Genomic DNA, 17,534 nt, shown 5'->3' on the forward strand with positions numbered 1-17,534 from the left:
TTTTTGCCATTCTATCTAACTGGTGTAAGCTGATATCTCATTGTTTTGATTTGTATTTCCCTGGTGGTTAGTGATGTTGAAGTTTTTTCAGGTGTCTGTTATCCCTTTGTATGTCTTCTTTGGAGAATTGTCAGCTCATGTCTTCTGCCCATTTTTTGACTGGATTATTTAATACAAGCAGAATACAAAGAAGACATCTAGAAGGATCAGTAAGGATGTTTAGAGATTCTTCGTTTATTACTTGAGAGAGTATGATTCTAGTGCACAGAGGGATCAAACTAGTCTAATAAAATGCTGCTGTCAGCCCAGAGAAGCAATAGAGCAATCCCAGAGTCTTGCTGGGAGGGAGCAAACAGTTGCCTCTTGCTAGTCTACTTAGAAAGGGCAAAACCCACCCTGTTGACAGCCAAGTCGAAGACAGTATAATATTCCCTAAGGAAGACATCTCCCAGAATCCACAGGGGCTGTCCATTGGAGGAGGGCAGGTAAGTGACTTCAATCCCAAGGGTGCAGTAGCCGTTGTTCTGCAGAGACAAAGGACATAAGGATATAACCAGGTGCATGGAGAGGCCTTTCCCCACAGGTACATCCCACCCTGTATTCCACAACACCTGAGGGGTCCCTGGCTGCTTGTTCACCCTCAGCCCTGCCACTGGTGACTCCCCATAGGTGCTCAGATGTGAGCTGGGACATGGAACAGCTGTTTGGACCCATCCAATCCCATTTCCCTGGAGCCTGGGGTGCATACGTACGTTGAGGACATAAGTAGAAGGAGGCAGAGGTAATGGGGTCCCGCTGATGACGAAGGTGATGGTAGGCAAGCTCTGTATGGAGTTGCAGTTGACCACAAACTGAGAGAGAGGAAAAGCAGAGCTGTAGAGTGCCAGGGGGCTGGGGGCCCAGACAAAGTGTCTGAGTCTCCCATTCCCTGTGAGACTCTCTTCCTGACCTTCCAACAGAGGTTGGTTGAGAGCATGGAAGGCAAAGCCTGATTCCCAGGTACAACACTGACCAGAAGCTTTTGCTTTCCTGGGCCTCATTGGACACATCTCAGCTCTGAGATTTTGGTTGTACTGATATGGCCATAAGGAGTCAGGCTCATTCCAGAACACAGATTTCTATTGCCAGGAAGTCCCATTTACAGAGAAGAAGCCTGGGCACATTCAGTGTGAAACATGCTCTCACACAATTCATATCCACACAAGTGTGCACCTATCCATGTGCTCAAATCACACACACACACACACACACACACACACACACACGCTCACCCTGAGGACCAAGATTTAGTCTGACTAAACTAGACTCTTGCATGCAGGAGGAGCAAACTACAGAAGCACGTTTAAGGAGAACAGGTTTGGGCACAGGAGGCTGCTCAGAGTATAAGCCAAAGGAGTATTCCTAGGGAAGAAGGAAACCCAAGTGGACTGGAGAAGTGCAATATGCCTGACTCTGTTGTGTACAGTCAAATGAGAGTGGCCACACCAAGGTGAGATGTGTTCCTAGGGCTTGCAATGGAACAGCCACCCCTCCTGACAACCATTCAGCCCATTCTCACAGTTGGAGTTGGTGTTATTCCCTCCCCTTATGCCTCCTTGAATTCAAGGTTCATGCCTAAAAGGCCATGATGTGTCCCCACCTGTTCTGTCCCACTAGGAGCTCAGTTCTCCACCAATCCCTTCTTCTGTCTCTCATGAACTCATTGCACTCAGGCTCCTGTGCTGAGGCTGCCTGGATGTGCAGAGGAGCCCTGGCTTCTGGTTACTCACAGCACCATTCTGATCTTGCTGGGCTCCTGTTGCCTTCACAAAGGATTCTAAGTACTGCTGGGGAACAGTCAGTGGGAAGGTTCCTGTATCCACGATCCCCTGGCAGCCCTGGGAGCACAAGCCGGTGTCCTGGTTACCGATGAGAAACCTGAGGGGAACACCAATACAGAGAGAGTCAGGCATTTCTTGGGGAAGCTGGGTGGCCCAGTCAGTTGAGTGTCTAACTCTTGCTTTTAGTTTGATTCATGATCTCATGGTTGTGAGACCAAGCCCTGCATTGGGCTCCATGCTCAGCTTGGAGTCTGCTTGGGATATTCTCTCCCTCTGACTCTCCTCCTCCCTGTTCTCTCTCTCCCTCTCTTTCTTTCTTTCAAATAAATAAATAAATCTTTAAAAAGAGAGAGAGAGAGAGTCAGACATATTTGCCATAAATAAGTGCCACATCCACCCTAATCTCCCAACCCCACAGCTCTTAAAATACTCTTCCAAAAAGCCAGGGCATACCTTGACACTGAAATCCATGTAATAATGTAATAAAAATTAATAATAATAGTAATTACTATTGGAGTAATATCCTCAGTCTTGGTCTGGTGACTACTCCAGCTCAGCTCTGGAGAGTCGGTACTATGTCTTATCCTCTTTAATCTGCCTACGTGAGGCCCAGCACATAGTGCCAAACAGCTAGAGCTGGTAGTCACATAGTAAATACACATTCGACACTTACCATGTAGAACACACTCTTACACTCTTACAAGAATTATGGTGATATAAAGAGGACTAAATTGTATTCGCTATTTTTAAACAGCCCATTCTAATAGACATGAGACAACACCATAAGCCAATAGCTGCTGATCTCCATAAGTTAGTCCTATGTGATTCAGTCCCAGATTGCTCATCCAGCTTTTTCTGCAGCTCTACTCTTCCTCTTAAGTCCCTTTGTATTTTGGGTATAGTTGGTGAATCAAGCTACTTGAACGTAATGGTGAACAAGACAGACACCACATACATAACAGAAACACATAAATGGTGTTTAATTGCATTTCTGGTGAGTGCCATGAAAGAAATGCAATAGGCCAGAGAGGAGGGGACTTGATCTACTCTGGCAGTGAGAGCGAGTCAGTCAGACAAGGGTTATTCTGAGAAGAGATGCTTAAGGGGTGATTGCAATCGGTCCAAGTGAAAAGACCCCTCTATTGCAGGCACAAAAAACTACTTGTCAGACATTCAACTGCTTACCTCTCTCTCTACTCATGCATATTGGGCTTATTACCCTGTGTCTACCTGCAGATGGGGAGCTAGATGTTGGGACACAAGCCAGTAATACTAGGGGACTGGAAGAGAGATTGGGCCCCTGAGAGGCCTTTGGAGGAGGCCTCTCCTCCAAAGAGGAGGAGCTAGGAGGTAGGAGCTAATCTGGGTCCCAAAGGATGCACACAGGACATGAGGCACGTCAGGTGATATAGTCAAAAGAGAAGCAAGAAAGTCATGGCAAGGTGCAAGGACATGTTGAAGTCCTCACTGTGCGTCAGGAAGTGGTAGGAAGGCCATACTGACAAGTAGTGCCCAGCTGTTGTATGGTCTTGAGTAAAGGTCAAAGAAATGCATCTTGAATTGGTAGTGATGGAGATTTCCTGAAGGCCTGGAGTATAGAAGTAACTGATTCATGGTCCTGAGCTCTGGGAGAAGATATGCTTGTGCTCAAATTTTGAAATTTGTGAAATGTGTGAAATTTGGATAAGTTACTGAACCTCTGAGCCTTGATTCCTTTATCTACGCAATGAAATATACTACTGAGCACTTTATAGTGTTTCGTGGAATATACATATACAATAATACATATAAAATATTTAGCACAGTATCTGGCACATAGAAAACATCAAAGACAGCTGTTACTTTCACTGATGAAGAATTTGGTAAAGATTGTGCTACATGGGATAATGAAGCTTCCAGGAACAAAGACATGGATTCACAGAATCCTAGGAATGACCAACCTGCTGACATGACAAGGTTCAGTGACCAAGTCAGAAAGTTCATTCAAGAGCTAGATGCCAGAGTCTACTGAGCTCCAGAAACAATCAGCCTGAGGGTTTGCTGATTCTTTCAGAAGTGTGTGCCAATGCAAGAGCAGGGAATAATGTCACATTGGAGGAACATCCTAGGTGTGTCCATGATCCATAGGAATTTTCCTCTAGTACTTACTCATCGATAGCAATCTGCCAGTACATTTCCCGGGTGACGGGAGTCCAAATGATCTCACCAGAATAAAATTGGGAGTTTGAACCTCCCAGGATGAGTTCCCCACCATACTCATAGGTTGGTTGGCTATGGAAAAAAGGAGAAGAGCATGAATTCCCACAATACACATGATCAGACATCTCCTTCCTCCCCTCTCACCATCCTTCTCTTTTCAGACATAGAGGAACCAGAGAACGAGAGGTCTTGTGCTTTGATCTGCTCTTCAGACTCAACCAGAGGACCTGTTTCTTCCTCCCCCTCTCCCTTGCTCATGCTCTGTCTCTGTCTCTCTGTCTGCCTGCCTCAAATAAATAAATAAAATCTTAAAAAAAAATACTTCCAGTGCATTTAAAATAAAATTCTCTCCAAAATGAAATAATAAATTTTCAGAGATGGATGAATTGCATTTAGCTAGTTAAACTCATTGTATCAGGAAATTTTAAGACCTTGGCCCTGTCTTATGTTGACTTGCTGAAAGCCCCCATAGCCTCATTTGCTGAGATCTACCCATGGCAGGGGTGCTCACCGAGAGAAGTAGAAGCTGAAGATGGGCTGGGTGAGCTGGCCCTGCTGCATCATGTTCTGAAGAACTGTTGGGCTATTGCCTGCAGCCAGGTCAGAGTAGGCCATTCCCAAGATACCATCAAAGTATGAATAGTAGAAGGGGTAGTTGGGCTCACTCTCACTCAAGCCAAAGAGCTGGTTCTTGATGACGATGTTCTGAACCTGGGACAAGCAGAAAGAAAAGATTAACAACTCAGGTGGACAAAGTTTTCCCAGACTTAGGTACCCAGGGAATTGAATCTAGACCCTTTTGCGGAGAGAGGAATTTGGGTTATTTCATGCTTAGCTCAATCATGGGTGGGGTCTGGAAGATGAAGGGATTCAGCATCACCCAACCCTATATGTCTTAGAAAGAAGAGTGTGGGAGTTGGGGAAGCAGAGGCCATTGTGTTCTGGAGTTAGAGTTTCTACTTCCATGGACAGTGAAAGGACAGTGGCTGATTTTATTTTGAACAATCCATGTGCACAAATGACATAGAAGCTGTGGATGCTTGATATAAAGAAAAGAAAATAGTGAAAGGAAGGTCTTCAATATCTACAGTAAAACTATGTGGAGAAGGAAGCAGATGTGCTCCATGTGGCTACGGAGGGCAGCATAAGACCAGGGAGCAAAGTCAGGGGAGGCACAATAAAAAGAGCTCCCTGCAGTCAGGACTGCTGGGGAAGCAATTCCTGTCTTGGGAGAAATGTTTAATTAAATCATCTTCAGCATACTTTCCAAACATCAGTTCCAGGAATTTGTACCTATTTAGTAATCATGGGTCTCTCTGAGAGCATTAAGCTCCAAAGAAGGGGATCCAAAGAGCAGACCCACAGAAGGATTGAGAACAGCACTTACAGCCACAGTGTCATATCCCAGGAGCACAGTCAGGCTGCCAAAACCATAGGCCAGGGTATAGGTTTGCTCGGTTCTTCTGTAGGTAGAGGAACTGCTGGGGTTGAACTTGTTATGATTAGCTGCAGATAGACAGAAGAAAATATTAGCAGAATTCATGGCTCTCCAACATACTTGGAGGACACGTATCCTTGATGGTCTGAGACGATCAGACCAAGCCTGGGATTAGGCCTCAGTCTCAGATCCTTTGTGCTGAAGACAATCTGTAGCCCCAGAAAAGTCTGTCCCCTTAGGAAAAAGATGCTGCCCCTTCCCTCCATTTCCTGAGGGATGGATCAAGTCAAAGTGCCAGGAATTGGGGCCCATAGGAGAAAACTGAGGAAAGGGAACAATGTAGAAAAGAATGGAAGCCTCGGTCTATTTCTGCTGTCTCTCTTCAGAACTGTAGCACCAGCGAAAGTAGACCAAGGTCAAGATTTCTAGATGGTCTCAATTTAAGGAGGATGAGATCATGGGTATGCACCAAGAACTCTGGACTTGGGTGATGAGATTGTGCTCAATCCTGACTCTGCCCTGCCCTCTGCTCCTCTCCATGGATGAGTGATAATGGTGGTATACTCACAGCAGGCCCGGCTCTGGCAGTAGGTAGAGGGAACCCACAGGTTGGAGGAGCCTGTGTCAAAGAGGATCAGGAAATTTTGTGGTGGTGTCCCAATGCTGATCTCTCCAAAGTAGTAGTTCTGCAAAGAAAAGTTTTTCAGTCTCTTCAAGCAGCCAAGTTTTGTCCTAAGGATGGGGAAAAAGTTGACCCACTAGAAACCACATCTTGCCAAAATCATTTCCCTGGGGAGTTAAGTACCTTCTCCCTCAAAAAGTTCTTCTTCTCATCTGCAGCCAGTTTCCTCTCAATATTCCCCATTTTTGTCCCTAATTACAAGCCTGTGACTAGCTGAGTCTGGCAAGACAATCTCATCTTCCAAAGCATTTTGACTTTTTATCAGGTGATATCTCTATGGATTTACCATTCTATGCTATAACATGCAAAGTTGGAGAAGTAATCACTTTTTCTCCATTTCCAGTGTCCATCCCCTCTCCCCACTTCACACACACACACACACACACACACACACACACACTTCTTTCTCTTCCAGTGTTAAATATTTCTCCACCATTCTCCTCACTCTGGTCACACAGTAGCTAAGGCACCAGAAAGTCTAGAATGAGAGGTAGCATGGAAAGCGAGAAAAGAACTTCACTGAGATACGGTTTAAGTTCTAAGTGAATGCAGGCCAGTCATGTCACTTACCTGCCTCTTCTTACACCATCTATAGAAAGTGAAAGTCAAAATAGGAGATACCTAGGGTGGCTTCTAGATCTGACACTCATGTAACATCACTAAGGGTGGTCCATAGTACACCAGTGTGTTGAGATGCCCTGAGCAGACACTGCAGCCTTGAAGAACACTCAAATACTTGCTCTAAGGTCTAACAGTGTATGCTTCCAAATGGGGAGATATATTGTATTTGGAGCCACTGGAGATTTGCCTGGCAGCTTTGCATGTGCTTTCCTTCTTTCCCCTGCAGCCCATCACTGGGACTTCCTTTGGCTCTCTCAATTGACTTCAATATGGTCACTGTGAATCTCATAATCGTATAAAGGGAGCTTTAGAGAGTGAGCCAGTAATGGGAAGAAAGAAGGAGGGAAAGGGAATACTGTAGTGTTAAGCGGTTCCAACTCATTACTTATCCAGACACTTTCCATAGGAAGGTGAGACTTAGGTTTAGTAAAAAGTCCAAAATCAAAGCTAGAGAAGTCTAAATAAATATCCAAGAATGGTTCGTAGCCAAGGGTTATGGACACCACCTCCCCTTCACTTACATCCAGGTAATTGGTGAAGGGCTCATAAGCAACAGCATCATTATTGTAAAGATACTTGGCACCTGGGTCGACCTTTGGGTGGTTCTTCAGGAATGTGTCTAGTACACCCCGCTCTTTCATCACCTGGCGGATGGACTTGCCTTTCTTCAGAATGATTCTGCAGAGATTAGGACAAACAAAAGAAGTGATCTTCATGTTTTCTATTAAAGCAATTCCTTCAATGATCTGATCTGGAGTTTTCAAATCTTCTTAGTACTCTGAAAATCCACTGCAACATATATTTGTGTTTTTCTACTTACATATTGTTTCCACAGAATAAATTTCTGTTTATCTGAAGTCCCTCCTATAAACTTGGGACACGAATCCTGTTTCCCTCTTTCTTAGCCAACACAACACCAATTCACCCTTACACACACACACACACACACACACACACACACCACATTCATCTATCCATCCATACATCCATCCATACATCCATTTTAAGTCATGGTTCCCTAGGTTTTCAGTTAATGGTACCAAGACACAATATGATTGCCTTTCCAAAAGATCTGCAGCTGAATCCTCATACATACCTTTCCACACCCTCTGAGAGGTGTAGACAAATCAAGACCAAGACCAGGATCTTCATGGTGCTGATTTTGGTGGCCCCCACACACACAACAAGACACAGTGGCACACCCAATGTGGCGGACAGAGTGAGACTGGGTCTCTCTTTTATACTCTGATCTCCCTGCACTTTTCACCTGTAGGCACGTGGTCTTCTTAGCCTGGTACCAACCTGTGCCCCTACACATGTATGGATTCTGTTTGTTTTTCCTCCTGGCAAGAATTATGGCCTTTAATATCCACTCTGTAGTCAACTTAAGAAGTGATTAGTGACTTTGCTGATGGAATCCAAAGATTAGGATGTGATAGCAAATGGGAAATGCACTGGAGACAAAGGATCCTGGTGCCCACATCTACTGGAAAATGGGTGCTGGCAACTTCTGCTGCAACAATGGAATAATTTGTTCTTCGGCTCCAAAGTCCATGTGCTTTTGGAGATTTGCAGAAGACTCTCCAGTTCTTCGTCTCCTTTTCCTTCCTGTTCCTCTCATCAGACTCCTCTGTAGTCTTCTAATGTGATTCTCATGGTCCATGACACTCCGATCTTCATTTTCAATTTCTTAGTTCACAATTAGCCAACATATATGGATTGTCTACTCTGTGCTTACCTCTGCACTAAGCTCTGGGAGTACAAAGAAAATTCAGAAATGTTCCTCCTATGCAAAGTCAGCATCCTGCCTAATGACTGACACAGAATCTGATTATGAGATGATGTGATCACTCTAGCATCCAAATGTGTGTTGAATGAATGAGAATGGTAAGAACAGTATTCATAAAGCAAGCAGAGGCAGGAAGTGACAGCTCCTGTGGGGGCATGGAAAAGCCTTCAGAGAAGAGGTAACTTGAGTTAGGATCTTCCTGGTTGGTAGATGAGAAATTAAGGAAAGTGGAAAAACCACTGGAGGCAGAAGCAAAGCCTGAACAATGACACCCAGAAGTGCAGTTGGTGTCATGGAACACTGACCAGTGTGGCCACAAGAGCACTTCTCAACATGGCTCTTCACAAGCCAAGACCCATCCAAAGGACCTGCACTGGGTCTGCACAGTCCTCATCATGCCACTTAGCTCTGGAAATTATTTTCTACTCAGGCTTCCGTTGCAAAGGAAAGGACTATAATGCTAAAATAGGAATACTCTTGATTCTACAAAAGTATATTAAAGCAGCATGTGCTCAGTATCCACAGTATTTAACTTCTGTTCTATCAAACTATTTACTGTTAAGCCTCATACTAATGAAGCACACAATGGAGCATCTGGATCAAACTCTGGGAGCACAGTGGTAGGTGGCTACACTGACATGACTTGATGGTGAGGTGGACCTCGTATGCCATGTTAAGTAACATGGACTTTATTCCTTAAGCAATAAGGAGCCATTAATTTGTTTTAATCAAGGAAATGAAACACTTAATGCTTTTTATATATCCTTTACTAATTTCTAGATTGTAGCCTTCTAGAAGCATGTGGTGAAAGAAGCCAGTTTACAAAATGACTCCCTACATAAAGTTGTAGCAGGCACGAAGGAAGTTACTGGAACTTTGTCATGAATCTACCTTGAAGCCTTTGAGCTATGCACAAACCCAAAGAGTTTCTAATTTCACATGCATGCTCTAATATTTCTTTATAGAAAGAAATTATTAGAGGGAAACTAGAAGATCTACAGAAGATATGCTTATATCCACAACTTCCACATATTGACCTTGGACCAGACACATATTTCATTTAACCATTGTAACAACCCAAGAAGCTGATTTAACTTCCCCGTGATCACATAGTGAACCAAAGGCAGAGCTGGGACTTTAAGTCCCATTTGCCTCAACTCAACCCGTATCTCAGCATAGCCTCCTCCTCTAAGCCTGGGGTCCTCGTGTTCTCTCTGCCTCAATGTGCACAAAAATATCAGCTTTAACAATAATGACAGAGATTTACATGTGACTTGGTTTTCTGTAGAAAGGGATTCTAACATGTTCTTCCACTCCTAGTTATCCACTGCCTGCCTAGAAAATGTAACCCTGCATGCTGCTGCCTCCTGGTGGCAACATTCCTAACTTCACAGAAACAGAAACAGAAACCTTTCATGGCACTCCTCAAAAGTCTAATGAGAAAGTGACGAAAGCTCCTAACATCAAGTCCACAGCTCACTTTTCTGTGTGGAGATAACTGGTGCCTGTTCATTAGCTACGCCCACTGAGCCTGTGTCCTGCCCCCTTGTCCACCCACCTACAATCTGCCAACCATTCCTGGGACTTGTCCAGCACACATCTGCGTCTCTGACCTCTTGTCAATCCCTTAACACTGCAGGCTCTCTTACTGCACTTACCAAGTCTTCTCTGCAGCAAGACATTAGTACATAAGCTCTCTGAGTCTGCTTCCTCAGCATGAGATGCCATGCCTGTGAAGCATAGAGCAACCAGTCCTTTCTATCAGAAACAAATCGTGGACTGCTTGTCTTCTCTGGGTTTAAAGTCTTGTAGAAGCCTGGGTTCTGAAATCTCACCCACTGTGCTAAGCACAGTGCCTTCCACCCAGAATCATCACTCAGAATTATCTACCAGGAGAGTGGGAAATAATTCTCAAAAGAAATGGTACCAAGGCAGGTTCAGGACTGACAAAACTAATGTCAAGTACTGAAGCTTTATTTATATGCATCCTATCATCTTGTCACTTAAAAACAAATTCCTGACGTGCCTGGGTTAAGCTTCTGTCTTTGGCTCAGGTCACGGTCTCAGGGTCCTGGGATAGAGCCCCGCATTGGGCTCTCTGCTCAGTAGGGAACCTGCTTCCCCCTTTCTCTCTTCCTGCAGCTCTGCCTACTTGTGATCTCTCTCTGTCAAATAAATAAATTAAATCTTTTAAAAAAAATTCCTGCCTTTTCCCCATTTTGTGTGATTGGATTTGGGTCTGAAAGTCTTCAGTATAGGATCCTAGTCTCTTGTTGGACATTTTCTGACACTTGAGCTCAAAGACAGGGATACTGGCTATAAAATATCCCTGGGTGGAATTATGGGGGCAGTAGGTACAATAAGTCCCCTTGGTTCTTTATCTCCTGTAGGTTTTTTTATACAACCTCAGCAAATATGTCTTGAGATAGCGGAACTCCACTCTCATCCTGGTTTTCTCCTTACAATAGGCTTATTTCTATAGCTGGAGCAGTGAAACCATAGCTGATACAGGAACAGTGTGGGGGCAAAGGGCATGTTGTCCCGAATGTGCCACTTTGATATGTTGATTATTTTAAATAAAAGTTAACTAAGAAATGGCTGGTACAAGGACACTCAGACCCTCCTCCATCCCCCTAAATGCAAGAAACCAATCTCCCATATGAAAATGATCTCTCTGTACTAGGAAGTTAAAAAAAAATCCTTATCACCAGAGATAGAGACTTGAAAGCTGTGAAAACAAACCTTGTTATGTTTTCTAATCTACTACCTCAGCCTAAATTCTATTTAGAACTCCCTAATTCAGGCTTCTGAACACCTTTTTTCTTTACCCAATCAATTCCTCACAAATTTATTTTCTCATTGTCTGAACAGTGCCTGCCTGGATCATTTCTTTAGGTCTTAATCTTATTTTGGGGCCTCCCTGCAATTAATAAAACATTGGGTATTTTATTCCTGTTAATTCGTTTCATGTAAATTTAATTCTTAGTCCAGATGGGAGACTTTGAATGGTAGAGAAAAAATTGTCCCTTCCCAACAGCCCAAAGAGGATGATTCTGTTTTATCTACCTGGAACTTTTTAATTAAGATTTTATTTATTTATTTGACAGAGATCACAAGTAGTCAGAGAGTCAAGTGGAGGGGGTTGGGGGGAAGCAGGCTCCCTGCTGAACAGAGATTCGGGGCTCTATCCCCGGACGCTGAGATCATGACCTGAGCCAAAGGCAGATGCTTAACCCACTGAGCCACCCAGGCGTCCCTCTACTTAGAATATATACATATATACATATGTGTGTGTGTGTGTATAAAATCATCCTCTAACTTATTCGTTGACTTATTTCATGGAAATAGGTCATGCTGCTTTACCCAGGCATGTACCAGGCTGCAAATCCTCAGGAGCAAATACACAAATAAAACTTTGCTCCATTCAATGCCTTGTTGCCTCTGATTTGAGACATAGTCAAAGGACAATTCTTATCCTGGGTATGTCTTCTCTCTTCTGGAGCATTTCATCAAACAGCAATAGGAAAGGATGCACAAAGGAGGGGTTCCATCCAAACCATGCCTCTGAATAAGAAACCACCCACCCATCTTTAAAGAGCCAACCTCTGACCTTCCAGATCTCTGGCATTATAGAATTCTAAATCCTAGTAGTTCAGTCAACCAATAGTTATCAATGTGCCAGGCACTTCCAAGGGGTCGAGAGATTTTGTATGAAACCCATCACACAAGGCTCCTCATTCCTTGTAAATTACACTGCCAAGTCTGGACAGATGAGAAGAAAATACACTCCAAAAAAAAAAAAAAATCAGTGGTAATAAGGACAGTTACCATATAATTTAGCAGCCAGACAGTGACCCTTCTGAGAGTGAGCTTACTAATAATGGCGAGATAGTAGCCATGAGCTAGGACTGTCACAGTGTGGTGACCCAGTGATACACTGTGAAGACAGTGAACAAGGTGGTGGTGATAGGATGGATGGCGCCACTTTGGCAAGAATGTCCAGAAAGGTCTTTAGGGGAAATGAGACTTGAAGTCTGAATGACGAGACTGAGCCAGCCTGTGAAGATCTGGGCCAGGGCTTTCCAGGCAGTCTGCTTCTGTCTCTGTCTTCCTCTGCCCTGCTCATTCTGTCTCTCTCGTGCTGTCTGACTCATGCTATCTGTCTCATGTGCTCTTGCTTTCTCTCTCTCTGAAGTAAATAAATAAAATCTTGAAAAAAAAAAGTTCTTCTAAGTGCCTGAGGTCCTGGTGTGCAGTGAGAAGGAAGGTCCTGATTTCTTTGCCTTTCCCAGATTAATATAAAATTCACAGAACCCCAAATTCCCAATTTCCCATTATATAAGCTGTTTCATTTGTCAATCATCATATAAACTGAGTTCCTATCATTTGTCAGGAAGAGTGGCAAGGGCTGGGGATATAGCCAGAATCAAAATTAGCTCCTTCAACTTGCTCCTTAGACTGGCCTGAAGTATGCGGATTTCTCCCCAGAAGGCTAATGGAGTGGATCTGATCTCCAATCTGAATGGTCCCCAGAAGCCTTTCAAAAGTATAAAGGTCAGAATGCACAGAAGCCACCTTCAAATTACTTATCAGACACCCTGGCCTGAGAGGTAGGCCCTTTCCTTCCAACACTAACTGAAATAATTCCTTCAGAATGGTCACTAAGTGTGGTCTATCTTATCTTTTAACTGGAAGGTCTTTTGTGCCCACTCAGTCATTAGCAGAAAGGTGGAAAATCTGTATATGTCTCAATACCAAAGACCGAGAAGCTGCCAGTGACTACAGAGAAGCGTTAATATTAGTATTAGAATACTCTCTGGATTAATGGCACAGAATCTGAGTGAACACATTCAATTTAGGTTGGAAGGAAAATCAAATCATTTGCCATTCCTGGGATAGAATACTGAAATCCTTCTCTAGTTATTTACATGGATGCAATAAGAATTCAGTATTTGCTTTGGGGTTGTGGGAAAGATGATGGTCACACACATCAAAATCCAAAAAAGGAAGTTCAGATTGATTTTTGTTTTTTATTTTTATTTTTTAGTGAAAAGTGTTCCACAACTATTTTTCCCAGGCTGCTTGTGTTCAGAGCCACAAGGAGCCAGGATATGGGATCTCAAGAGAAGGGTAGCAAGATGACTTAAGAGAATGACAGAATTTTCTACAATGTATTTTAAGCCTCCATTAGCCATGCCAGTTATGCCAGAGTAAGCCTAGAAGCTAGTTTCCCATATGTAAGGACCAGAAACTGGGACACAGAGTGAGGATTAGAAGTGCTGTGCCAGAAATTCCACCCATAGAGAACACTATGATAAGCTTCTCTGCAGGGAACCCATAGTTTCTCCTATACTTTAGACATATTCCTGAAGGAGGCAACACAAGCATTATTTCCTTTCCAGTCATTGTCCCTTTTAATTAACAAAATCCCCCAAAGGGAAAGCCTCTTTCCCCACAATAGCTCTCCCCAGTCCCCTCCCTATAGCCCCTCTGCATACAATTTGAGCCTTTTCTTTGTTACATAGTTCAAATAATGCATGCCACTTTGATCCTCGGATCCTACATACAGAGGAATGTTATGTCTTGGACATCTGTCCCAGCTATCGTGAAAGTCATAGGTCATCACACTGATTAAATCAAGGAGTCTGGAACAAGATGTTTTGAGCCATCAGGATCAAGCAGCATTTTCTTATAGACAATTCAGGAGCAGGAAATGGTAGCAGTGGAAAGCTCATGATGTCAAGCAGAAATCTAAATGGCCCCACCATTGTGATTTCCTGTGAGCCTCCAGGGAACATATCTTCTGTGACCCCCATAGAGCAAAACAGGATGTTTCCTCTACCTGCTTGAAAGAAACAGAGCAAACTCAAAGCAGAAGGTTAGGAAATGTGGTGTTAGAACATGTGTCTCAGAAACATGTCTCTAGGGTAGGGCCATGGGCATCACAGGTAAGTCACTCTCCTATTGCTTTGTTGATCATCGCTTTCTTGATTATACAGCATTTTCCGAAAGAAATTAGTAAGGAAGATTGCTAGTATGAGGATTTGCCATGGTCTTGAGTCTTGTTCCTCTTCTCCCCGAAGTCCACCACATTGACAATTTAAAGGGGCCACTGCCGTATTTCAGAGTCGCTAAGTTCCCAAACCTCTTTGGCAACTAAAGGTACAAACCTTCTTCAGATCATGTTGTTGACCAAGAAAGAATTCACTGACAATTTAAGCAAACAGGCATTTATTTGGGCAATTAGAATTGTAATTTGGGAGACACAGATTCAAGTAGAAACTTGACTTTGAAGGAAGCCAACGAGGAGGCAGACCTGTAAAGGTGAAAGTTTATGAGAGCAGATCTCATTTAAGTCCTCCATGCAAAACAGGGATTGAATCTAGGTCAACTGGGATTGGTTGCGTTAGTGTGTAAATGAGGGATTGAAATTCTTAAACTGCATTGGCTCCCCTCCAAGGGAAGAATGTGACCCATTCAGGTGTCATGGTGAAGAGGAAGTTGAGTCCAAGCGGAGGGCTTGTAGCTGGCAAGAAGTTCGTGGTTCCTCCAATGAGGGCTTGCATAAATTCCTCCTCCCTTATGGCCTCCCAGCCCAATTTTCAAAGAGACTCTCTTAGCTAGGCTTGCTTGCTCTATTTTGAAATCTCCTTTTACAACGTTTACGTGATCACTTGGGGTACTATCCATCAAAAAGCTTAGGACTCTCTTCTCCAGGATTTGGGGGCCCTGAGATACCCAGTGCACTCACTTCTCAATCTCTGTAATTTCATATCCTGTATCAATGGTCCCTTTACCAGCAGATACAGCTGCTGTGATAAGCAGTCTGGATATCCTGTTTCTTTTTTTCTTTTTTCTTTTTTTTTTTTTTAAGATTTTATTTATTCATTTGACAGAGATCACAAGTAGGCAGAGGGAGAGAGAAGCAGGCCCCCTGCTGAGCAGAGAGCCCGATGCAGGGCTCGATCCCAGGACCCTGAGATCATGACCTGCACTGAAGGCAGAGGCTTAACCCACTGAGCCACCCAGGTGCCCCTAGATATCCTGTTTCTTTAGCTTCATCTTCAAAAGCCTCTGGGACTTCCAGGGGACAGAAGAGAAGGGGGTTTTGGTGGCTACTTTCATTTTCTATTTTCTATACTAAGTGCCTCATGAACTACTCCCCAGTTCATAGCATCTCCCCAATTCTGGAAATAACTCCTAAAATACAGAAGTAGGTTCTAGTGAGGTATAATTTGAAAGAAAGAGAAACAGACTCTAAAATCCTTGAATCTGAGTTACATTTAATGACAATTCCAGAGAGAAGGCCCAGGAACTCCTGGTAGAGGGTCCAGGAACTCTCATGCCTGCTGTGAGTTTACCCTTTCTTTTAAAGTTCTCATCTCCCTGTTTTGTGTGGCCTGCTAAGCTCTTTACCATCTCAAGGCCTTTGCTGATGCTGTTGCCAGGTTACTCAGTTCCTGAGGAAATTCTTCCTCTCCTTTGTATTCCTGATTCCATTTAATTCTTCACAATTCAAAGGTAGGTGACTTCCTCTGAGAGGACTCCCTTGACCACCCTATTTCTTTTTCTTTTTTTTTTTTCTTTTCTATTTCTTTTCTTCTCTTTCTTCTGCTCTAATTCCTCCACTACACTGTAAGCCCCACAAGAGCTGAATCATGTTTGTCTTGTTCACTGCTCTATCTCCAAAGAGATGCATAGTGCATGGATTACAGATGTTCAATAAAATACTTATTTTATATAAATACTTATTTATATAAGAAATTGTTCTACTCTCTCAACTCAAGAGTTTCTTCTTTGGGTTCTTGCAGAAACTTAAATCCTTCCAATAAATTCTTTTTTTGGCTTATGCTAACCAAAGAGTGTTTCTGTGCTTGCAATCCCGAATACCTTAACCAGTGTACTGAAGAGAGCACCCTTTGCTATCCCCAGGAAATCAACCCTTATAGAAAATCCATGAAGTCGCCATCCCTTCTACAAGAAGACACAGAAGGAGTGCTCCATTCTTACCTTAATAAAGATGGTAGATTGCATTGAATATTCAGTCAATGACATCAAATTCATTGTGACAAAGGAAGTCAGTGACAGAACAGATGAATATTTTGTGGTTCATGGTTGTGGATGGTGGTGAATCTAGTCAGAGAGCTGGTCTGTATTAACAACAGCAGACCCTAGAAATCCTCCCACACCATCTCTGATACCAGCTTTTATTTTGCACTTCGTAATAACCCCTATTGGATTTTTACAGTTAAGACCTAAAAAATAGAAATTTCCTCAATGGATAAGTGTTTTTAACATAAACTTTTTTTTTCTTCAGTATACCCATTGAAGAGCATTTTTGTATTTGTATAATCAAAGATACACAAATATTTTCTTTATTAGGGACAGTGGTGCTGATACTGTATGTCTTTGATTCTAAGATGTTCATTGTTTTATATTAACTGTTTCCAAAATTAAGATGTAATTTACAACCTGTGAATACATTTAATGACGTCCTTCTAATGCCCAAAGAATGTACTATTAAATATATTCAGAGTCCTCTATTTCAAGGTGCTTGTAATATCTTGGGATATTTCATTCCTCTGCCATATTCAGCAAGTTTATAGCCTATTAACACGTGTTTAAACACCAGGTTAGTTCCTGATTATACTAAGCCTGTGATGAACCCATTGTAAACTTGATCACAACCTCCCTAATTTATCTATTTGTTTCTAGTTCAGGTATTTAATATCTAGAAAGTTTTTTTTTTTTTTTAATGAAAGTGAACTAGTACAAATTGGGTAACTTAAGAGAGGGTGGTGGGGAGATATGTTGAAGATTGGGGAGATTAAACTACCAGAATTTGAGTGATTTGTGGACAAAATAAGGAAAACTGCCAGAAAGTTTACTTGGGTGCTAGATCAAGAAGAAAAGCAGTCACTGCAATTCATTCCAACACTGCAGTTTCAGAATGGCTGTCTCTGGAGAACCCAGGAAGAGAAGACG

General features: G+C 42.9%; 1 protein-coding gene across 1 annotated transcript; it reads right to left on the reverse strand.

Moving 5' to 3' along the window:
- Nucleotides 1–371: 371 nt before the first annotated feature.
- On the reverse strand, nucleotides 372–7,912 carry LOC122898797 (pepsin B). Its single transcript, XM_044236478.1, has 9 exons — nucleotides 7,857–7,912; nucleotides 7,282–7,438; nucleotides 6,026–6,143; nucleotides 5,407–5,525; nucleotides 4,531–4,730; nucleotides 3,969–4,091; nucleotides 1,770–1,917; nucleotides 753–851; nucleotides 372–524 (listed from the first exon to the last, which is right to left on the reverse strand). The coding sequence occupies exons 1-9, from the start codon at nucleotides 7,910–7,912 to the stop codon at nucleotides 372–374; spliced, it is 1,173 nt and encodes a 390-aa protein (XP_044092413.1).
- Nucleotides 7,913–17,534: the final 9,622 nt, after the last annotated feature.

The sequence above is a fragment of the Neovison vison genome, chromosome 2 (assembly GCF_020171115.1).
Source record: "Neovison vison isolate M4711 chromosome 2, ASM_NN_V1, whole genome shotgun sequence".
Classification (NCBI taxonomy): domain Eukaryota; kingdom Metazoa; phylum Chordata; class Mammalia; order Carnivora; family Mustelidae; genus Neogale; species Neogale vison.